Source organism: Bacidia gigantensis (assembly GCF_019456465.1).
Source record: "Bacidia gigantensis strain McMullin 20006 chromosome Unknown contig_249, whole genome shotgun sequence".
NCBI lineage: Eukaryota > Fungi > Ascomycota > Lecanoromycetes > Lecanorales > Ramalinaceae > Bacidia > Bacidia gigantensis.
This window is the reverse complement of record NW_025408603.1, coordinates 1,279,480-1,302,331: the sequence shown is the minus strand read 5'-3', so window position 1 is coordinate 1,302,331 and position 22,852 is coordinate 1,279,480. Positions and strand designations below refer to the sequence as shown.

Genomic DNA, 22,852 nt, shown 5'->3' with positions numbered 1-22,852 from the left:
AACTCACCCCAAATTGCACAAGAGCCTGGCGACACAAACGCACTACTAAACAATACAGCGGCACGGCTCATTCTGTGCCCTTTGCATCGATCGCACTCGTCATCGTCCAGATTATCTCAATCTTTCGATGTTGGATTCTTATTGGCTCACAGAATGAGGCTGACGCTAGAACGAATCTGGAATCCAAGCGACATCTTCGTGGCCTTACGTGATCCGCGAATTGAAAGTTATAAATAGGAACTTCTTCCACACGAGTCTCCATGCATTTCATTATATCTACTCTTACTAGTTTTGAATCAATGATCAACATCAGCCCTTAGAAACTCAAGGCTTCAGATCACATGGCCAACTCCGTACTGGCAAGTCTCCTTCCACATCAGATCCAGTGACTTCCTCATCAACTGTCATTCTACTAACACATGCTCTATTTTTCTCGAAGATGTTTCAAAAAATTGTCTTTGGGCTCGCTCAAGCGTCAGCAAGGTCCAAAGGCCAAGCTCTGCGCTACAATCAGCCTGACCGATCAGAGGAGGAAAAAAAAGAGCATAGTAAATCTCTTCGCCGCCAAAGGTCGAAACACCACTTACACAGTGCCACGCATTCTTTCGCCTCAATCGACGACATTTCTAAAGAGTTTGACATCGATGGCAGTCACGATCATTCTCTCAATGCTACAGCAGGCTGTCACTTTGAGGAAACCTTTGAGGACATCAAGATATTTCTAGATGAGGGTATACAAGACACGCCAATTGCAATTCATAGGGGTGACTCGGAACCAAACATAGATAGCTACGTTCATGTCAACAACAGCATGGATTTGGATTCAGACCTCTATGCCGACGAGATGACTGCACAGCCAAGGGGGCTGCACCAGCTCACAGCTGAAGATGCTACGCTCCAGCGAGTACTGATCGCGCTAAACTTGAGTATTGAATCACGCCCTTGGGGGTACATATACTCTTATCTCTTCTTCCGTGGTCGTCCATGTGATGAGTGTGAGTACCCTTCCTTTCGTTGAACAAGAGGATTTCACTGATGCTGCAAAGTCGCTATGATAGGTGCGGGGTCTGACATGCCACCCAATATACGAGAGCTCACTGCCCAATTCCGCTCAACTGTCAAGGCAAATCCCAGAATCTCCAGTTCGCCAGCCGAATTGGCAAATTTCGACTGGCAACTCCGAAGCCTTTGGGCTACAGCAAGAGACCTCTATTACGGTGAATCATCCAGTAATTATGTCCCTACTCACATCCCGCATGTAGATTCGGGATTCTCAAAGTTGGCTGAATATATCGCTCAGCTTCAGTACGGCTCCCCAACGTTATACTCTCATTGTAATTACTGTGTGAAATCCCTCTTTCCCCCAAATGTATCTTGGGAGGAGGGCTTGGTGGAGCTGCAAGATCCATACGGCATTAATTCAGGGCATACAGGGTCTCGTTTCACTTTCAGTAAATGGCTGCGAGATATGAGCACAAATGGATCAATTATGAGTGAAGGAACGGGATGAAGAGGACAATGTGACAAGGCCTACGACTGTCAAGCGCCGCTCTGCAGTAGCTAAGAAACGAATACCATTCTCAATACGCCAACCACCAACCACAAGTACACTTGACTGTAGCCCAATAGACATGAGAGTTTTGAAGCATTCAAGGCTTTTGTTAGATGAGGCAATCGCCGGAACCCTGAGGATGAACATGGAGTACGATTGACGTGTGATAGGCAAATAGGCGCCTCCAATGGAACAAGTTTATCGAGCAACACATTCTTAGCCCATTCAAGGTCCCACGGTCTGGCACTATATTTATCAATTGGTTTCCTAAAAGGGTTATCTCACGTCAGTCATCAAACTTCGCCCCTGAACTAGCGCGCATTAGCGACTCTTGACTCTGCTGCAGCGACTATACTACAATAAGAAACCAATTTGAAGTACAGTGGCTATAAGTCATGGCATTATGGGGACTTGAGTACCTGTCCTTCCTTTCTGATCAGAAGTATCCTACCTGGAATTACGATTCTCTACGACACTCATCTTGCCATATACCCCTTTCAAGGTCTCTGCACACCTCAACTGTTCAGGTCTACAGGCGATTGTAAATCATCCCGAGAATGTCTTCTTCATTGCCCTGTCGCCCCCTGCCAATAAGCTCCACGACGGTTTCGAGCACTCAAGGCGAAGAACCACGCCGCATCCGCATTGCCAAAGCGCTCTGTCCGCCGGGTCTGCAATGGATAACCGTATACAAGACCTTGTTCCTTCATGATCCCGTCGAACATGGTTGTCAATACTTCGATTGCTCCTACGAAATCCCAATTGCTAATGCAGTTAGCTGGAGATGACTTGCCCACGTCGACTTCAACCTTACCCACGAATATCAAGCAGCTCATCAAGGATTTCAAGTCGAAGCATCCCGACACTAACGAATTCCTACACCGCTTGGGATGTCTACGCTTCCTTGCAGTTCGGGACCTCTTACCGCCTGCTGAGCAGGCACTGATCGATAGCCTCGATGCCAATGGACTCGAGCTCGCTGAATACCTTCACGGGCTCTCCTTATTTCGTATGAGCGCTCCTCCCGAGCGTGCTGACGAAGAGATTGAAGGTCGGAGTCATCACCATGACCACTTGGACTTGAAGTACTGGCGTAAGGCCGAGAAGGCTCGCCTTCGCGCAGAGCGCCTTTCGGGTACGGTCCAAGAGGCAGGCTCGCATGAGGATTCTATGCATGCTTTCAAGAAATGGCTTGCATAGATGACCAAGGATCGGCCGATGACATCTGACTCGGTTGAGGGTAAAGCGAGGAAGGCATTAGGATGGAGGTGCCGAAGCCCTGAGCCCACTCTCGGTGATAGAGTAAGGCAGCTGATTATGACAGCGAACGCGTGGAGGGCAGTAATTCAGGGACTTCATGGTTATTGACTTCCTATTTGAGTAGCCGAAGATGTTTACATTGCTCGTCAGGCGCTATCCCAGCGTCTGGATCAATCTTACAATGGTATTGCCATGAAATCCTTGGTTTCCAGATTTGGAAAGCAAATCATTTCCAGGTTAGGTAAGGCAGATCAAAGGCTGGTGTGGGTACACCTGGCGGCCTGCAAGCGAAGATTGTTAGCGGGATCTAGGGCGCCTTCAGCTCCAGCTCCCGCATCGACGATGTGCGTGAGTCTAAGCTGCTAAGGGTAAGCAATTCATACAACATCACCGGTGCCAATGCAAAGCATTGATTACTTGTTCTGGTAACCTATTGCCGGATTGCTTTCGGGCTACGAACTCAATCTTGTCTCCTGCTGGTGTCCACTTCTTCTCAGGTGGTCAAAACCGCCTCATTGGACACCACATATAGGCTGCCCGATCCCGCCCAATTCTCTGTAGGTCCTTACAGTTCCCAGACCAGTGATGAACTCCTAATTTTACGGCTCTTGACCTTCCAGAGCCTCAAAGTGTCATCGCCATGTCCCAACAAGTATTCGCTATGCCGTCGGCTTCGGCTAGATCGAAGGGTCAAGCCTTGAGGTTTTTGAACCCTCAGAAAGCAAGTAGCCGGCGTAGAGATCGTAAAGATCTTTGGCGTCAGAAGCAGCGACAGCCTTCCGCGACATCAATAGGCAACTTTGATTCAAATAGGACAATAGAGGCGCAATCCGATTTGTCAAAGGCGGACTCTTTAGTTGATGACAGACCGACTCATGCGGGCGACGATCACGAACTACTTTCATGTCAAGTCCAAACGTCCGAGTGCGAATCGAAAATCACGGATTGTCTACAACAATGGTTAGACGATGACGCGTACTGGGAGGGGCTCTCGGATGCGGAGAGGGTGTCTCAAAAACATTCAATAGCCCACAGGATGTCAGATGACTATTTGTGTTATCGTTCTGCGTATGAGATGCTTTTTCTTGAAGCACCGCCCCCTAATTTAGGTATGAAAGTCAATTTTTCGAAACTCAATTTAGCTAACTTCTTACTGACTCCGTTTCGATGTTCAACGGCACGGCAGATGTACCGGCTCCTTTGAGCGACATGATCCAAAATATGATACTCGAGTACAAAGAGACATCACGTTGGACAACTCTTATAGCCCGAATATCCTATAACTCTGGGCGGAGAGATTCCTGGAAGACATTTTTGTGGGAAGACTCCTTCGAGTACATGTCCCAGAACATTCTCCGACTGCGCGATCCAAGTTACCGAACGCAGTATAAATTGAAATCACATGAAATAAGCATATACGACAATGTCCATTTTCGGCTAAACGCTAGACTGATCTATAATCACGCTTCATTCAAGGACTACAGCATAGCATGTGAAATGTTTACTGCATTCACAGCATGGCTGCAAGGTAGACTTGGAGAATACAAAAAAGATCTAGAAGAACTAGAAGGGGAGCTCGACTTAGGATTGGAGCTATGCCAGGATGCTCTCAGGGGATCGGACACTCAACATGTGTGACTGGGCTGGCAATTAAAAGATATCAGATGGAAACTGAGTCACTGAAACCACAGCCAAAATACTTGCAAGCGTCACACACTCAGAAAATCAATAGACTTAGCGATGAATTTAAGACATGATCGAAGAAAAGTACTGAAGCGCAAATCCTGTGCCTACCTTCTGCTGCTTTCCGAGTCTTGTGTGTTCAACTACCATGCCAGCCGAATGCACTCCCCATCTGCTCTGAGTCTAGTAGATTGTCTCGATTCGATATTTTCGTTATTGGCCATGTAAACCCAAGCCTTATGTCGCAACGCCCTTGGCCTTCGTGGATATCTTCATTTCCTAAGTTGAAATTTGGTATTGATATTGCATGAAGGAAGCTGATGGTATAAACTCCAGGAGTTCATTTGGGCGGGACCTGAAAGAGGGCAAGTGTAGGCGGCGTTTCTTGGCGTGTGACTCGGCAAGTCTGCGGGTGGACTCGGCCGTCAAGGGCTGTTCTGCTTCACCTCAATCTTCCTGGTGGCAACGCATTGGTGTCCAAGTCCAGCTGCTGCGTCACCAGGTATGTGAAGACAATGCTGTGACGGTCTGGCATGAACGTCAGCCAAACGTGGAGTGATCGAGGACTTAGCGCCTTGAAGTGCATATCTGCAGCATGCTCTGAACAGACTAGCTAGCATAACCCCGCATATACCATTCCATGCCTTCCCAGTTGTGACGTGTGCTCCTTTTGACGTGTGTATCCAACATGACGACCACAGAGCTGAATTTGATAGCGCCCCTCGAAACACCTCTGCCTGCTCCTCGCGAGGGAGAGGTGCTCACTGACGCCCAGTGGACTACTTTGTTGGCCATTGCAGATACCATTGTCCCGTCAATTGAAGTCTCCTCGGAGAAATCAAGTCACAACCTGACTCTGACATCCTCTGCTTGGACTGAGTCTGCTCAAAACATCAAAGATCGCCTTCCGGCAGACGCGAATGCAAAGACGACGGATATCTACTTTCGAGAACAAGCCAGCAGCACCCAGGGATTTCAGGCACTGCTTCAGAGGATTCTGAACGAATACTTACGTGAAGATGCGAAGAAAGGCATTCGGGTCCTCCTATCGGCACTCAAGTAAGCTCGAACTACCTGCACAATAGCATGAGAAGAGGCTAACCCTCGCTAGTACAAGAGCAGGATGCCTTCTTATGACTGGCTCCACTACCTCCTTTCATCTTCAGCCAGTCAATGTACGTCAGCAAGTTCTGCAGAATTGGCCTCACTCATACTTGTCGCCCTTACGAGATGGTGCCAAAGCATTCATCGGGATTATCCTTGTCACATGGACTCGGACAAGCCCAACCCTTAGTCAGGTGCTTGGCTTCCCTCGAGCCCCAGTACATGGCAAGCCGGGTCATGGTCATCAATACAGCTTCATACAATTTCCGCAAAGCGACGAATATGAAACGTTAGAGACAGACGTCGTGATTGTGGGAAGTGGATGTGGAGGCGGCGTTGCTGCGAAAAATTTGGCAGAAGCAGGGCACAAGGTCATCGTGTGTGAAAAGGCATATCACTGGGGTCCAGAGCATTTGCCGATGTCACAACAAGACTCTATGGTTCATCTGTTTCAGAATGCTGGCATGATATCCTCTGATGATGGGAGTGTCACATGCATAGCAGGCGGAGCGTTTGGAGGTGGAGGTACTGTCAATTGGTCAGCCTCTTTGCAGACACAAGCATTTGTACGAAAAGAGTGGGCTGAAGCCGGACTGCCGATGTTTACGTCGGGCCAATATCAAACGTCTCTGGACCGCATCTGCGAGCGGATGGGCGTCTCCACAAAGTTTGTTGAGCATAATGTCAACAATAAAGTGCTCAGCGAGGGTGCGAGAAAGCTTGGATATGCATATCATGATGTACCGCAAAATACAGGGGGCAAGCAACATTATTGTGGATACTGCACTATGGGCTGTGGAGCGGCAGAGAAGCAAGGCCCTGTAGTCTCCTTCCTTCCGGACGCCGAACGTGCGGGTGCACAATTCATCGAGGGGTTCGCGACCCAAAAGATCCTCTTTGGGAGCGTCAACGGTAAGAAGACCGCGATTGGCGTCGAGGGCACCTGGATCTCGCGAGATAGCAATGGTGGCGTCAGCGGCAACGACCGTACAACTCGCCGTGTTGTGATCAAGGCGAAGCGTGTGATCATCTCTGGAGGAACTATGCAAAGCCCCCTTCTACTGCTGCGTTCCGGCCTCACCAATCCACATATCGGGCGCAACTTCCACCTACATCCTGTCACCTTCGTCAATTCCTATCACCCGGATCGACCCCGCTTCGATCCATGGGAAGGCGGTATCCTCACCACGGTCGTCGACGAGTTTCAAAACCTCGATGGCAAGGGTCACGGCACTAAGATCGAATGCATGACTATGCTCCCATCCTGGGTTCTCCCCTTCCAGACCTGGCGGGGCGGGCTCGATTACAAAGACATGTGTACGAAATTACCATGGATCACCTGCCACCTCTCGCTGGTCCGGGACCGCGACTCTGGCCGTGTTTACCCGGATCCCGTCTCTGGAGACCCAAGATTCGTATACACCCCCAGCGCATTCGACAGGAAACACATGCTTGAGGGCATCATCGCAGGTGCTAAGATCGCTTACGTCGAAGGTGCGAAGGAGATCTGGCTTTGCCATGCAAATATGCCCGTCTTCGTTCGCCCCCCAACCGCCGACGATGAAGACAGCGAAGGCGTCAACAACCCCGCTTTCCAGGCCTGGCTCGACCAGTTGAAGAAAGTCGGCCTGCCAGTCGGTAGCACGGCATTTGGGACTGCTCATCAGATGGGCACTTGCCGAATGGCTGCCAGTCCAAAGGACGGGGTCGTGGACCCGACGGGTAGAGTTTGGGGAACCGAGGGCTTGTATGTGGCTGATGCGAGTGTGCTACCTAGTGCTAGTGGAGTCAATCCTATGGTTACTACCATGGCGCTTAGTGATTGGATTAGTAGGGGTGTGGCGAGGGAGATGAGACAGGAGAGGGAGGAGATTGGGGAGGAGAGGGCAAAATTGTGATGTCTGATATCCAAAGGATGATTATGAAAAATAGCAACCTCTGTATGTATTATGAATGTGTACAACACGCAAACATATCTGGTAAGGGATGGGTGTACTGAATTTGTCATTGATAGTCATTGCCACTTGTTCTGACATGACTATCATAGGAAAGCTCAGGCCTCGAAAATCTTCTTGGTGAACCCGTATCGCCATTCCAGGGCTGGCCATCATTTATGCCCTACGAGTAAACCATTCCACTTAGGGCTGATCCACGGGCGCTCCCGCAGCCTCGTCGCTAGGCCTGCCTCGCCCCTGGAAGAGCATTCTTCCTCCTCTCGTCTTCCCCTATGATCATTGACGGAGCAGGGAGTTGGAATCTTTTATTGTTTAGCTATTACGAAAATATCGCACAAGGAGATGAGGGAGTCCGTCTGGACGAGCGTAGTAGCCATAAAGGGTCATTTGCATGATTGTCTGCATTATTTTCCACTGTTCACGCTAGAAGCCTCAACGCTTGATGATGTGTGCAAACATCGACGCATATTTGATAGTCCCTTATATGTCAGACTCGCTTCTGTGGCAACCTAAGATGCGCCAAAAGCGGAAAGCGTGATTACCACAAATGGGTTATTGCAACAGTAGCAGGCCTCCCGACATTCCAGGGCGAAAATGAATCTAGTTTGTCTGAGCGTGATTCTTTCAAACTGTTGCGCGACGATTCTGTTACTGTGTATCCGCAAAAACGCATGTTTTGGTGAGATGCGAGCCTTTCCTTGAAAGGATGATTTCTCTAAAGAGATCCAAGAATGTTCTTTGTTACTTTTTTTGTTGCGTTGCTCCTCAAGATTACGCATTGTGAGCCTTGGGTTTTGCCTCGCTAGTAATTGGGACCCTCGCAGCCTCAACAGCTTCTCATTTCCGGAAACACTTACCGCCATATCTACTGGAAAGGCTTTGACAATACTCCTACTTCCGGCAAACATAACTTGTGGGCCACGTTTGCCGACTAATTGGGCTACGTAACTCTCGCCATCGTCCAAGCCCCTATCAAGTCGAGCTCTACCACGATCTGATTCAACAGCTTCGCAGCACCACTATCAAGTGCCTCTCCAATGGCTGACCAAAAGTCATCTGGGTCGGCCATTCCTAGGACTTAATCCTCGGCACGAAAGTGAATGCCAATCACCCTAGCGACGCTGAATACTTTGTCCAACCCGATCTTGCCGTTCTTCTGCCTAATCAAAACGCTTTATCTGGTGGACCCGAAGACAAGTACGTACTAGCAACCTCTTACGATCCGATTCGCTTCCCGCCTGTGCCATACACGCCAGGGTATCTGGTCGCCTCTAGTGAAGCCGGCCAATAATCCAGATCCATGATACGGGCCTGGCGGGATTTTGAAGTCTCATGCATTTCTAGCACAGCAGAATCTGTAACGTGATCTGTCGTCGGTTTGGGTGAGATTGGGCTTCTCTTATAATGTATTCTCTAGAATGAGACACTTTAAGCTTACGAACCCTACCAAAAAGACTAGTTTAAGTAATTCTGACTGTTGCAGTAGGCAACATCATACTGTGATCAGTGCGATAGAGACGTATTAGGAGAGAGTGGTTAGGTTTTAAAGCCATCAGGGAGGCTTGTCCCCGGCTGATTAAATCAATCAAAGTGAATCCATCACGCTATGCGGCCCGTCGCTATGCTATCATTGATACTCCGATGCCCTTTCCGTGCCTACTAAATTGGGTCATCTGCCTCCTCTCCACTCTCCTCACCCCCAAGATGCCTCCTGTAAACTCGCGGACGAGGTCATCTCCCGTATTCTCCTACACCAACGCTCTGAACACGCCGTCTCACCCCTCTCACCCCTTTGCATCCGCCACCAATTGATCAATGATCCGTTCCGCCAACATTTCGTTCCCCTCTGCCTCACAATATGCTGTCAGCGCCGCGATGGGCGCGATCCCGTGATCGGCGTGCTTAATAACTAGCCGCGTTGCTACTGCCGCAGCGAGACCGAGATCACAACTGATCAGGTAGGTCAATGACCCTTCTGGTGATGACTGGAGAGCATCCAGCGCCGCTCTCCACACCTTTGCGGCGGTCTCCTCGTCCTTGGCGCTTGTCGCTGGCTCGGCGGATTGACTGGCCGCCTTGAAGGTGGCAATTGCTAGAATTATCCGTTAGAGAGCTGATTTGAAGCACCTACAGAAAAGACTTACGGTGGCGGATCTTCTCCGTGCGCTCTCGCAACTGGAGGCGAAGTTTCTTGACGGAAGGGCGGAGCGAGGGAAGCGGCATTGCTGCTTGCTGGTTCCTGGGTGCCTTGGTTGCTGGTCTTGGTTGCTGTTTGCTGTGGCGTCGGAGAGAGATGGATTGTCTGGCTCTCTGGCGTCTTTTGTGATGCGTTCTTGTCGTTCTTTGATTGTAGGAAAGCTGGTAACTTGCTCTAGAACAACGGGGAAGCACAGACGAAGACACTGCAATGCTGGTTTTATCAGGAACCGAGACGATTGCAAAGATCACCCAACTTTGTGCGCGACTAACAAGCGACCTCGACGACACAGCAAGGCGAGGCAAGCATTCACCCATATCCTGGGCTTGGCATGGGTAACGGGGAAAGAGACAGGGAAGGCACACACGTGCGCTGGTATCGCCCGCGATACCGCAGCAAAACGAGCACGAACAGTCGGAGTCAATAGCTGAGTACATGCTGGGTAGCCCCAGCACCTCGCTGACGTTCGAGGGATCGTGCAAACTCACTGACATAGATGTCAGGAGCAATCGTCGTTGTGCCTTCCCCAAGCGGTCGATCCTTCCCGTCTCGCGGCGGGTAAACTAGCCGCCACCAGTCTGGTCAGCCTTATTCCAATCCTTAGTAAGGGGCTCCGGCTAGCTCATTGCTGTTCAGCACTTACCTATATATATTTAGTATGATAATGGTCTGTCGTTGAAATGGCGTACACCGTCCTCCGTCGGACGCCCTCTCCGGAAGTCTACATTCACCTCCGCACAGTCTGCCTCTCACCGAAGACAGTAGAAGCTGCAACGAAAGGCCTCGCAAACTCCCTGTTCTCGGTCCAGATCCTCAAATCGGAAGACTCCCTCTCCTCCTCGAATCCAGACTTCCCAAAGGAAGAAGATGTGGTGGCAATGGGTCGAGTCACAGGCGATGGTGGTTGCTTCTTCGAGGTCGTGGACATCTGTGTCCTACCAGAACATCGAGGCAAGGGACTCGGCAAGCTCGTCATAAAAGAGATCAAGGAATGGCTCGATGAGAATGTGCCAAAGAGCGGTTTTGTCAGTCTGTTTGCTGACTATGATGCTCATAAGCTCTACTCTCAATTTGGTTTCAAGCCGTACACAATTGGCACCGGAATGATGATTCAATACTGAGCGGACACCTTTGTACGTGAACAAGAGCATTGGTACAGACATAGGCCATTGCTGAGTCTCCTACACTGGACGTTTTGAGAGGCCTATCCTCGTCGCTATCCGCTTCCTAACCCAACGGAAGGTGTACTGAAAGTCTGGTTTTGACATGGGCGTGAGATGTGTGATGAGAGAACCAATTGGTACAATTAAATGATCGTTATCGAAATCACCCGAGGATGTCGCAAAATTTATGACAGCAATGTGATTGGGTGTCTTTTGAGTTGATTCGCCCTTGCTGTCTGGTCTCATGGTGAGTAATCGCGAATGTGGAAGTCTATATCTTTGTCTGGTGCTTGCGCTCTGGGCACTGTATCTCCCTTGTCATAACGAAGCTTTGCAACCTTTACACTTGGGCCAGTTTTCACACTCAGGTAGAGGTCAAAGTACAGTAAGCCATGCACACGAACGTGAGTCTTGATGTTGTCGATGGGACTCAAGCTCATGAAAGTGAGTTACTTCCGTGCTACAATAATGAGATGTTGCTTGTGAGACTGCTGGCAAATGCTTGACTTTGTCACGGAGACGTGTTCGACCAGCATGAAACTCTTCCAATCTCCATCGATTTATACTCAGCGAAACTTATACGTGAAGACAACTTGCGGTGCTCATTGGCTTGCCTTTTCTTCAAATGGAAGTATAACATAATCAGGGTCGTCCTCACGTCTGGATGTTCGAATCAACAGCTCAGGAGACTGTGGGAATTCCACTGGCTAGTTTATCACAGCCTGATCACCGATCACAAAAAGGACTGTCAACGAAGATCTGCGTCTCGTTTGTTTCTGTGCTTCGCAGAATGCTGCATTCGTTCTGCTTGTGGAAGAGGTAGGACTGAGGGATGATGTCGTTATCTGCACCAAGAAGACGTTCGAGCTAAATGTACTTCTCCATCTCTTTTTGAATCAAGTTTGATCCAGCGGGACCGTCGGCTCTATCGCTCTCTAGCGTAGGCTGTGATCGACGTCTCGCCTTTGTGCGGTAGTCCTTGGCGATGATCGGTCGGACTTGCCAGAGGCGGCTCAGTCGTAGACAAAGGGAAATCATTAGCGACGTAGCACAATGACTACAATGAAGCAGAGCCAGAACAACGTTCGTAATTATTTCCTCTTGCTTTGCTTCAGCTCTTGTCAGCTCCAGACAATGCATTCTGGTGGTAAGTCTTGTTGTGATTGAGGGGATCACCACAGCCAAGTAGGACGGTCGCACTGACAGACCAAGGAACAGATCAAGCTGTGCGTGTCTGCTCCGTGACATCTCCCTACATCTATAACTATCTTCTGGAATGGATCAGGCTCGAGGTTGGAAGTCCCTTTGCTCCAGCAAGTCTGTTGTGAACGCTTCGGAGACGAAGGTGATGTTGGCTCGAGAGACCGACGAGCAAGTTGTGGGCCTCCAAAAAGGTGAAAAGATAATGATGCTGATATCCAGTGCATGCAAAGCACTCAGAACCATCAGAGTCCGTCCTCAACAGAAATTCAGTAGTGGCTACATGCTTGTCTCGCGGAAAGGGAGCCTTCGATGAAGAAGAAGATCTTTTACCGCTAGAGGTGGCAACACTCGCGTGCCGGCAGCCTTACTATCATTGTTTTTGATATCCCTTAGTGTCAAGCTCCCTTGACAAAGCAAACCGCTTTCACGTGGTTTCATGATCCCCTAAATTTTTCACGCACAGCTACTATCTGCGTACACATGCTCAGCAGATTCTCATCTTCCACATTCGAATCATCCTGATCTTTACTTGCAAACCTCAGCTTTCCGGGCTCCCAAAGGGCTTATAGACGATAATCTTCGAGTGCCTCCAATTCGTGCAGATGGCACCGTCGCAGGGAATAGAACATATAGTTCAGGACTACACGGAGTGGTTTCGTCGCTCAGGTCAACAACCAGAGGGAAGCTTTTGGCGACAGCCGTTGGTAGACGCGGAATGGGATTGGACACGGAATGCCGGTTCCAGGAGACGTCCTCCTCCATACGACTCGACAGCTCTGTTCACGCCAGAAGAGATTGAAGATGCGATGGAAGACGACGGCAGCGAGTGGGCTGGATTTTCCGATTCTGTTGATAGCGAATCAGGTCTCAAGGACGAGCAGGACGCTGTCAAGGTAGAAGAAAGGCAGGAAGAAGTTAAGGTAGAAGTCAAGCAAGCAGGAGTCAAGGTAGAAGACAACCAAGAGGAGACTGAGAGCCCTGTTCCTGAGCCGGCTGCAACAGCAGACTCCTCGCCTTTGTCAACGGCTCCACCATCACCAAGAGAGCTTTCAAATATTCCACAGACTGTAAACTATCAGACTTCAACGGCACACTCTTCGCCTTTATCAACGGCTCCACCATCACCAAGAGAGCGTTCGAGTACTCCACAGACTGCAAATTATCAGGCTTCAATGGCACACTCCTCGCCTTTGTCAACGGCTCCACCATCACCGAGACAGCGTTCGACTACTCCACAGACTGTAGATTATCAGGCTTCAACGATACACTCCTCGCCTGTACCCACAGCTTCACCATCAGGGACATCCCCTCTGTTTACAGCACAAAATAATGCAAGAGATGAGATTCGCCAAATGACCCTACCAGAGCCAGAAAACCCATACCTCAATGCTTCAAGTATCCAACCACCCAATCCCGATCTGCCTAAGCTCTACCCAGGCGTCCCTATTGGTGTCTTTGACGGTACGATCACGCAGCAACAGCTGAATCAACAAGGCTCTCCACCGTTACAGCAGTATCCTTTGCCAATACAAGGTACCCCTTTTTGGCAGACGCAAGTTGCTACGAGCCCATTCGCCAATGCAAATGAGTACGTACCGGCTCCGCACCCCTTCGCCTCAATTCCTCCGAACACATTCAACCATCAAGGCGAGCCCTTCGAGCCAAACACCGTTCCAGCTCGACAGTACCCATTCATCCGCACCCTGTCACAGGAAGATGTCGACCCTAGACTCATCACAGTCTTCCTCAATCCACCGGCGGATTCTCTTCTCGCACATGCCGGCGCCCACCACAACCCTACGACAGGGTGGGAGATAGATGACTTGGCAGGCCAAGGATGGCAGCATTTACAGACAGGTGCTGAGCCTAATGCGGCCGAAATTGCCATTCTCCGGTACATCCCGGTGAATGGGCGCCGTGTTGGGAGGATCCAGACGGTGAACGGGGTCTACAATCTGCATCCAGAGGACCCAAACTTCCTGGGGGAGGCAAGTAAGGCACAATATGTGGTCCCTGCGCTAGAGGGGACGTGGTATAGGAGGCTGCCGAAGGGGAGGTAAGAGGCGAGAGGGGATGGAAATGAGGAGAGACGTGGGAGAAGAGGCTTGTATTGCTGGTAGAAACTGATAGCAAGGCTGCAATCGTCCACCACTGTATGCAAAGCTAGCTTTCTTGCTCTTCTCAATATATACAAACGTTGCTTTAAGTCTTTCCATTCACTTCTTGTAGAATAAAGAGTTAATAAGATTGATCTCGTCTGGTTGAAAACGGCAATGCATCCTCAAAGGAAGTACTTATTGTTCATTCGGTTGTTCCCTTCGGTCGCTGCAACCAAGATGGCAATTGTGCAACGTCATCCTAAGCCATTCCATTCACTCCTTGCAGAGTAAGAAGTTATTGATGTTGAGTCCATCTGGCTGAGAACGGCACCTCACCCTCTAAATGAATACGGGTGATAGGATCCTATTGCCCTGTCTAGTCACTGGAAAACATGCAGCGTTGAAGGCAAGGGAGCTCAGGAAATCCTTGACATTGTGCAAAAGAAGTTAATGTTGCCGACAATGTTGGGCCATGAACAGTAAAATCCCTTAGAAAGGAATACGCATCGAGAATTCCATTACCCCATACAATTGCGACAACCAAGACGACGTCTGAGAAAAGGCAGCCAAGGAAGCGTCGTATGAGGGGGGTCGCCTATGAGGCCTCTATTGATTCTATCTTAGTCACATGCCTTCCACCAAATTAGTTTCTTGCTTTTGTCTTCTTCTTCCGACCTTCTTCTCGCTCTTTGTCTAACATGTTCTTCTCTTGCTCACGTCTCTGGTTCTTCTTCTTTGAAGGGGGTATATCATCTTTCATCATATTCGAAAAAGCAGACTCCGGTCGCTCCATTCCCTCGTTTTCATCCCGTTCGCGGTACAACTCCCGCATCGCAGGATTAAATTTTTCTAGGGACATAATGTCTTTGACTTTAACGCGCATGTAGTCGAACGCTATGCCTACTTTGATGTCTCTGTTGGTGGGTGATGGAATTGGTGAGGAATCTGGAGCTGAAATATTATCCTGATCTGGCGTGTTGAGTGAGTCATTGTCTTTGTTCTTTATGACTTGGAGCAATTGGGAAGCTGATAATTGACGTTGGAAACTGGCATGCGGCATGACTTCCTCATCTGCTTCGTCGCTCACATCCTGCGCATTTTCTATGCCTAAGGCCGATTTATCCAGATCGTCCATATTAGGTAGCTTCGAGTATCTCTGGCTGAAATGTGTTAAAAGGATCCTTCGTGCTTGCATGGCCATGCCAAGCCTAATAGCTTCACTCATCGTGCTGTGTTTCTTGGCTATTGCGTCTGCCTGCATGTCGTCGTCAAAAGTTGCTTCGTGCAATAGCACTGTAGATCCTTTGCCGATAGCAGCAAGTTGGTTAGACGGTCGACAATCTCCGCTATAAGAGAATTTGAAACCCGTCGGGAAGGTCAAAGACACGGCGTGAGCACCATGACAATGAGAGACGTCGCAATACTGAAGGTTTGAGAGACCTGTTGCAGATCGGATGGCACGGCGGCTGATCTGTGTTAGTGAACTGGGACTTCATTCATGAGTAAGAAAGATCAACTCACATCTGAGGATGCTTGGCAGTCATAAATCCCACATCGATACCATTCCATATCAGTGAATCCTCTATACGATGCTTTGAGTGAGGGGTCACTAGTGGTATTATATGATTGTACCCAAAATCTTCCACAGACGAGTACTCATGCAGCCAGTTGGCCATTTCTGGATTTGACACCACGAACAGTTTATTCATAGTAAGATTGTCAGCTATGGTTGACGGATCTCCACCTTGAACTTTCTCAAAGCTGCTGCTGGGTTTGACCGTCTTGTACCAGGCTTTCATCACTGATGTAGTGCCAAGATGATGGTCAGCGTGCAAATGACTTATCCAAATGAGTTTTAGGTCGCTCAAAGTCGCCTCCAGCTCTTCACGGCTGTACATTCGTTGGAGCTGTCCAAGCGTATTTTCACCACAGTCAAGTAGGTATGTGCCATGATCAGGTACCCTGAGAAGTGTTGCAGAAACATTACGATGTTTGGAGGGGGTGGAGGAGCCAGTACCAAGGCAAATGATCTCAGCATCTGGACTCGGTAGATCTTGACTTGAAAGCTTCCTTATGTAGCTCTCTGATGCTATGATATTTTGAGCTTCCTTGGAATGCACGAGAACCTCTTTCGGTGTCTCTCTCTCTACGAGGCCTATGTCGAGGGCAGCTCGTACGGGCGCGTTGTCTACTGCAATGGTGGGTTCAAGGTGAAGCATTAAGCCTTGTTTCGCAGCAATGAAAGCGTTGTTTCTACTTGTCGCTTTAACCTCATTGTGAGGTGTTGAGCTTCGGAATCTGGTGAGGGGAGGATAACGATCGGGATCGATCTGGTTATGTCTGATTGACTCTATCGCTGCCGATTGCATCATCATATCGCTGTCACAAACATCAGGAGATGAGACAATATGCTGCATGTCGGCACGCTCCTGCATGAAGCTGAGGAGTCGCTCGTCACTGACAACGTCTGGACCTAAAAGCCAGATGAAAGCTCTTACGCCAATCATGATATCTTCCACATTTAGCTCGGGTCTCTTTAGAAAGCTTGGTATGTATTCCTTTGAAGGCAGGTCGACTATTACAACGCCGCTCCCCTCTTTAGCTGGTTCCAACACCATCTCAGGGGTGACGATCTTGCCATCTTGCGACGCGACACTTTCTCCATTGCTGAGCTTAGAAAACAGTGGACCCGGCTTCACTCCTAGTCGTTTTGCTTCGGCTGGACGAAACTTGCCGCGCTGTTTTTGGTTCCGTAAAATGTAAGACGTCGAGAGCGAAGAAGGTTCTGTGGGAGGCAAGGTCTCGATCAAGGCCCCAGGCCATGCTGTACGCACGAGCACCTTTATGTCAGACACATCAGAAGACTCACCAGGCAAAGGACCGTTGTATCTGGAGAGCTTTTTCGTTGCAGGATCGCGGACAAAGATGTTTGCAGGCAACTTTACTTCACTTAAGGAAACCTCTGCCAAACGATCATAACGCCATTGTGATTGAAACATCTCTGTCACTATATTTTGACGCAATGCTTGATCTTGGTGCCATTGGTCTGACATCTTGATCAATTCCCCCGATTGATCCGTCTTGGAGAGAAGCTGACCATCCATGTATTCATCCAAACTTCTCTTCCGTGGCGACTTCGAGTGCTTGTCTGATTCGATTCGATCTGTCATTTCAGGCTTGATCGACATTGCCCAAAGTCTGATTCTATCGTCCTCGTAATCAGGTCGCCATTGCATCTCAGAAGACTGGGTCGTTTCCTGGAACTCCTGAACTGTAATAGGCATACCTTGGCGAAAGATGAATCTTCTAGCAGTAGCCAGCGTATGGGCAAGGTTACGGCCACCATGGATCCTTAATGTAGAGTCTTCCACATGAGCATCCCTGCTGTTCAAATCCGAACCAGCACTACCTTCACTCCTGCTCATCGCGGCTTTTTGTTTACGGGTCTCAGCTTTCGAAGCTGTGGCAGCGATCACTCCGTCTGCCATTGTCAGAATCAAACCCATCAAGCCACCCGTGTTGCTCCATTGAGTCTTCCCTGTCAAGAAGAAGTCTTTGACTTTCAAGAAGCGAACGCCAAAGTCCAAACCTGCACGCTGCATCCCCTCATGGATGTGGCCAAAAATGTAGCGTTGGTCATCGAAATGTAGGAGCAGGGCGGTGCCATCGGTCTCTGGCCCGGAAGTGCTGAGGAATTGTATGTATGACTTCATTCTTGACGCTGGGTATCCACCGGGCTGATATCCCTCGTGGAATCTTGGTTTGAGCTTGAATCTGCCGCCTCTCCCTTCAAGAAACGATCTACGGAAATCAACTTTCTTGCTGTCGGGATCTCTGGATTGCGTTCTCGGAGGAATCTGTGGATTGCCCTCTGTCCGTACAGGTGTAAGATGAGAGAATGAGATGGCTCGGCGCGAGCACCGTTTTTGAGGACGTAAGAGGAATTTGCAGGGTCGAATCCGAATACTGATACTCGAGCATTTTAGCAAGCATCTTGGAGACTTTCGGATGACTACATGACTCATCAGGCCTTCAGTAGCCGAGTTGGAGGTGTTAAATGCGCCTGCAAGCTGTATCGTCCATCTCCAACATCCACCGCATGATTGGAGAACCCAACATGGTGTAACACACTTGCAGCTTGGAATTCTTCGAGGCAAATTCGGATGCGACAATCTTTCATCGAGGACACAGTGGTCCCCTCGGTCCCCTACTTTGTGTCCTAGATGCGTTTAGTACGCTGAACGTGCAAGCATTGTGAACGTTTGAAATCTTGTGGTAGAAACTACGAGATGCTTATCGCCTACCCGACTCATGCATTTGGAATAGCATGGATCTTGCGCAAAATGACGCGCCCTCCAAGCGACGACATGTTGGGCTCGGGATGGACAGTGGCGATTGGACTTTTGTCGTCGGAGGGGACATGGAACCCCTCTTCAGAAATCTCCGTGACCTGCAGAATCCGGCAGTGGCCTCATCTGCTCGGGCATGTAAGGAGGAACACCTGCCACTTCAGGAAGGAGCGAAAATCGGTGCTCTCCGCAGGAACAATTGAATCATAATGATAAAGATACATTGTACTCTTTCATTCATTCCATTTGACAGCCATAGCATTCTCCATTCTTGGTTGCCATGTTTACTAGATTTCTACTCTTTCTTCTACCTCTTGTCGGCGCGAAGTTCGCAGTGACACCATTTGGGGCTCTGCGCAGGCCGGAATCGCGTCAATTAACCAAAAGAAATGTTTTCACGGACTCACTGGCCAGTGCTGAAGCCGAAGACTTACCATACACAACTTACAACCTCTCCGTTCCCATTGACTACTTTCACAATGAGTCCAAATACGAGCCTCATTCTTCCGACAAGTTCAACCTTCGGTACTTCTTCGACGCTCAATACTACAAGGACGGCGGCCCTGTGATTGTTCTTCAAGGGGGCGAGACCTCAGTCACGGACCGCATACCCTATTTACAAAAGGGAATCGTAAGTATTCTGGCAAAAGCCACAAACGGAATCGGAGTCATTCTAGAGCACCGATACTACGGCACCAGCTTTCCCACCGAGGATCTATCGATAGAGAATCTAAGATTCTTGACCACAGAACAGGCTTTGGCAGACCAAGCCTATTTCGCAGAAAATGTGAAGTTTGAGGGATTGGAGGACAAGAAGCTTAACGCACCTGATACGCCATATATTGCATATGGTGGATCCTATGCTGGTGCATTTGTAGCCTTCCTCCGATTACTGTACCCAGACATGTACTACGGTAGGCAAAGAACGAAGCAAGATGGAATTGAGCTGACATTTTCAGGCGCGATAGGGTCTTCTGCGGTGACCGAGGCCATCTGGGATTTCTGGGCCTACTACGAGCCAGTACGGAAGTACGGTCCTCCACTATGTATCAAGAACACCCAACTCCTCACCAACGTAGTGGACAACATCTTGCTGAAAGGCGATGCCAAAACTACGCAGACTCTCAAGTCTGCTTTTGGCCTCGCAGACATTGTTTACGATGATGATTTTGCTAATACGCTCTCTTTTGGTATTGGTGGATGGCAGGGCCGCAACTGGGATCCGGACGTGAATAGCCCTGGCTTTGATGAGTACTGTGGCAATATCACCGCCAACAGCACCATATATTCATCAAATTCAACACTTAGCACTACTGCGAGCTATCTACTCTCTGCTGCAGGTTACAACTCTACACTGCTTACTCCGTTATTGAATTACATAGGCTACATCAACGCCACGATCCCCGGTCCTGCAGCAGACGCCAACGAAACCCTGAATCAATATTACACTAACCACAATGCTACCTTTTACGCTCAGGATAGCCTCGCCGATAGCTGGAGGAGTTGGCCATACCAGTATTGTACACAGTGGGGCTACCTACAGACTGGCTCGGGGGTTCCCTCGGATGAATTACCCTTGATTTCTCGGCTGCTTACCTTAGACTACGAATCATTGATCTGCCAGTACGCTTTCAATCTCACAACACCCGCTGATACTGAGGCTATCAACAAATACGGCGGGTACGACCTAGCGTACGATCGTTTAGCCTTTGTTGATGGAGAAATTGATCCGTGGAGGGGCGTGAGTCCTCATGCTCCTCAAGCGAGACCACGAGAGAGTACCACAGAGCGGCCATTCATCCTGATCGCGGATGCTGTTCATCACTGGGATGAGAATGGACTGTTGCCAAATGAAACCACTCCAGATTTGCCGCCGAAACCCGTTGCGGATGCTCAGAGCCAAGAAGTTGAATTCGTGAAGGCGTGGTTGGCCGAGAGGAATGATGTGTCGATAATAAAGCAATGACTTGCTGGAAGCTTGCGTCCGGTTGCAAAAGGTCTTCAAGCGACTATACCGCGGTATCCGTGTGTATCAACCTAGCGTGGCATCGTTTTCGCCTGACCACCATTCCTAGGCCTGAATGACCAAGGAATGTCTCTCGTGTAGACCTAGCACTATACGAATTCTTTGCATCCTGGTCTTTCCGTTCGCTTTTGATCACGTGCTCTGCCAACATCTTTGTTTCTCAACTCAAAAAGCGATTTCCTAGAAGCGCATGTCTTATGCTCTTAGACATGCAAAGACGTGAGGACGTGGTTTGTAGCCGAAAGTAATAGGTAGCTGAGATGTTTTTGTCTGGAAGGAGGTAAGGGCAGTGGAGAGTATATCAATGCTACCTTTCAAAAGGACGCCAGTGGTTGCCATATATCGGTATTCTCCGAACTCGAACCATCAATCAGACCGCCAGATATTTATCTCTCCTCGCAGCGTTACCTTTTTAGACTTCTCTGATTACTTATGGTTTCCAAGCTAGGTATTCCTGCTTGCGCAAGTCGCCCGCAACTAGTTGGGAAGGTAGATTGATAGTTCAACTGTGGCTATGTTATCTATTTTCAAGCTCCTCAGCGTGTTACAAAGACACACTCACGGCTCGCTCATACGTGTACTCAGATTTTCTATATATTTGAGTTATTGCAATGCTGAATATATCGTTGGCTTAATGATTTCCCACCTTCTCTAGTGATAATAAACCTGTTCCACGCAAATGCCAAGTTGTATAGACGTGGCACCGTCATATTATGCCTATAAAATTGATTGAGAAAAACCGCTGTCTAAAACGCTTTCAGCAATTTCTACCTTTTCTTTAAAAACAAAGTAATATCAAGTCGAACATTTAGTATACTAAATTAGAGTGCCCCTTCAGGCTTTCTATGATAATTCAAAACAGGCGCATCTCAAATTGCTGACCAGTTCGAGCGACAGATACTCGGCTAGGAAATACTGCACATAGCCTGCTGCACCCTTTTCAACCGGAACTTCGACGTCTCTAGAAGAGCTGTGCCTTTCATCATAACTGGGTTTCAAAGACATTAATAAATCAAGCCCGTTCTGTTTTCCTTCCACCATGAAACTATCTTCTTTATCTGTTACAGGTAATGCAATAACCCCAAATAACATCGACCTAGCTAGACCTTGTCTGCTCGAGCAAGAAACCCTTGCCTTAGCGGCAGATTTATTCCGCCGGAACGCACGTTGGACCACTAATAAATCAGGGTCAATATTCGCCAGGGCTGCTAGGGAAATAACGCCTCTTTGCAATGGCTCGCTAGACGGAGAAAGCATTCATTGAGCAGGTTAGGAAGAATCTTCTTCGAGTCGCGACTGACTCGCCTACACAACAGCATAATTCTTCAAGTCTGAATTAAGAGGATCACGTTCCTGTTTTCCTTTTAGGAAACTGTCAGGCATTCCCTACAACCAAGTGCTATCTGTCTTGCCTCATGATATTCTTTTGTATACCCTCCCAATCCATGTCTGTCAACCCGATGTATGCAGGCGCTATGCTGAGCCCGGTCCACATTTACTGACGGATGCTGTTAGGCAAAGCTGCTCGATGTACAAGCCTACTTCAATGGCTAGGCATTTCAATTGTCAGGATCAGTCCCTCTCAATCAAATCTGCTTGGTGGTTTTTAAAGTCATTGGCGAGTCATGGTCAGTCGAACGATGACCGCGCCATGTGCTATTCTCTTGAGACAAAGGAGTGCCCTTATCCTAGCTCAAATCTAGCCTTGTTCTTGTCAAATTGAAAATCGAATGCCATTGAATAAGAAAGGGCCATATGGTGTGGACCGACTATCGTCCAAACCATTGTTCCACACATGCCTGAAATTTCAGCGTTGCGTCCTTAATGCGCTCTAAAGTGATCAAAATCCTGGACCCTACAGGCTTCAAATGCATGATACAATGTTCATTACAAGAGATCCATCCCTTTCCACTACGCCGCACACTTACTGGTACATTGATGCATCTCCTCCAGAATCCGTGGTTTGTCGAAGCCTTCTCTTTCCTTCCTACCACAGCTCCAATCAGTTTGGAAGATTGATTTTTCGACCAGGTCCCTCAGAAAGGCACTAGAGCGTGAGGCAGGGGTATTTTTGACGTCATTAGGTAGCGACTGGAGTTCAAAACACCCCCATCCCACCAGGATCTGGCTGTTCCGCGAGGAAGACTGTATGGGGAGTAAATGGTATCACAAGCTAGTATGCAAAAGCAAAAACGAGATGCAATTCATTGGTGGCTCACCGGTATGTCATTGTTCTATCTACTGCTAGTCATAAGGATACA

The 22,852-nt window shown here is 48.8% G+C and overlaps 9 protein-coding genes across 9 annotated transcripts; 7 read left to right on the top strand and 2 right to left on the bottom strand.

Moving 5' to 3' along the window:
- Positions 1–439: 439 nt before the first annotated feature.
- Positions 440–1,510, top strand: KY384_006611 (uncharacterized protein; the record flags this gene model as incomplete). Its single annotated transcript, XM_044815105.1, has 2 exons — positions 440–995; positions 1,047–1,510. 2 exons carry the CDS (start codon positions 440–442, stop codon positions 1,508–1,510), a joined length of 1,020 nt encoding a protein of 339 aa, XP_044668205.1.
- Positions 1,511–2,275: 765 nt separating this feature from the next.
- KY384_006610 (uncharacterized protein) lies at positions 2,276–2,752 on the top strand (the record flags this gene model as incomplete). The annotated part of the gene is made up of 1 exon (XM_044815104.1): positions 2,276–2,752. The coding sequence occupies one exon, from the start codon at positions 2,276–2,278 to the stop codon at positions 2,750–2,752; it is 477 nt and encodes a 158-aa protein (XP_044668204.1).
- A 700-nt stretch (positions 2,753–3,452) lies between these two features.
- KY384_006609 (uncharacterized protein) lies at positions 3,453–4,450 on the top strand (the record flags this gene model as incomplete). The annotated part of the gene is made up of 2 exons (XM_044815103.1): positions 3,453–3,818; positions 4,121–4,450. 2 exons carry the CDS (start codon positions 3,453–3,455, stop codon positions 4,448–4,450), a joined length of 696 nt encoding a protein of 231 aa, XP_044668203.1.
- Positions 4,451–5,183: 733 nt separating this feature from the next.
- On the top strand, positions 5,184–7,497 carry KY384_006608 (uncharacterized protein; the record flags this gene model as incomplete). The annotated part of the gene is made up of 2 exons (XM_044815102.1): positions 5,184–5,554; positions 5,607–7,497. 2 exons carry the CDS (start codon positions 5,184–5,186, stop codon positions 7,495–7,497), a joined length of 2,262 nt encoding a protein of 753 aa, XP_044668202.1.
- A 1,841-nt stretch (positions 7,498–9,338) lies between these two features.
- Positions 9,339–9,777, bottom strand: KY384_006607 (uncharacterized protein; the record flags this gene model as incomplete). The annotated part of the gene is made up of 2 exons (XM_044815101.1): positions 9,339–9,646; positions 9,699–9,777. 2 exons carry the CDS (start codon positions 9,775–9,777, stop codon positions 9,339–9,341), a joined length of 387 nt encoding a protein of 128 aa, XP_044668201.1.
- Positions 9,778–10,431: 654 nt separating this feature from the next.
- On the top strand, positions 10,432–10,872 carry KY384_006606 (uncharacterized protein; the record flags this gene model as incomplete). The annotated part of the gene is made up of 1 exon (XM_044815100.1): positions 10,432–10,872. One exon carries the CDS (start codon positions 10,432–10,434, stop codon positions 10,870–10,872), a length of 441 nt encoding a protein of 146 aa, XP_044668200.1.
- A 1,847-nt stretch (positions 10,873–12,719) lies between these two features.
- Positions 12,720–14,177, top strand: KY384_006605 (uncharacterized protein; the record flags this gene model as incomplete). Its single annotated transcript, XM_044815099.1, has 1 exon — positions 12,720–14,177. The coding sequence occupies one exon, from the start codon at positions 12,720–12,722 to the stop codon at positions 14,175–14,177; it is 1,458 nt and encodes a 485-aa protein (XP_044668199.1).
- A 682-nt stretch (positions 14,178–14,859) lies between these two features.
- KY384_006604 (uncharacterized protein) lies at positions 14,860–17,929 on the bottom strand (the record flags this gene model as incomplete). The annotated part of the gene is made up of 2 exons (XM_044815098.1): positions 14,860–15,682; positions 15,738–17,929. The coding sequence occupies 2 exons, from the start codon at positions 17,927–17,929 to the stop codon at positions 14,860–14,862; spliced, it is 3,015 nt and encodes a 1,004-aa protein (XP_044668198.1).
- Positions 17,930–18,559: 630 nt separating this feature from the next.
- KY384_006603 (uncharacterized protein) lies at positions 18,560–20,531 on the top strand (the record flags this gene model as incomplete). The annotated part of the gene is made up of 2 exons (XM_044815097.1): positions 18,560–18,661; positions 18,825–20,531. The coding sequence occupies 2 exons, from the start codon at positions 18,560–18,562 to the stop codon at positions 20,529–20,531; spliced, it is 1,809 nt and encodes a 602-aa protein (XP_044668197.1).
- Between the last annotated feature and the right edge of the window lie 2,321 nt (positions 20,532–22,852).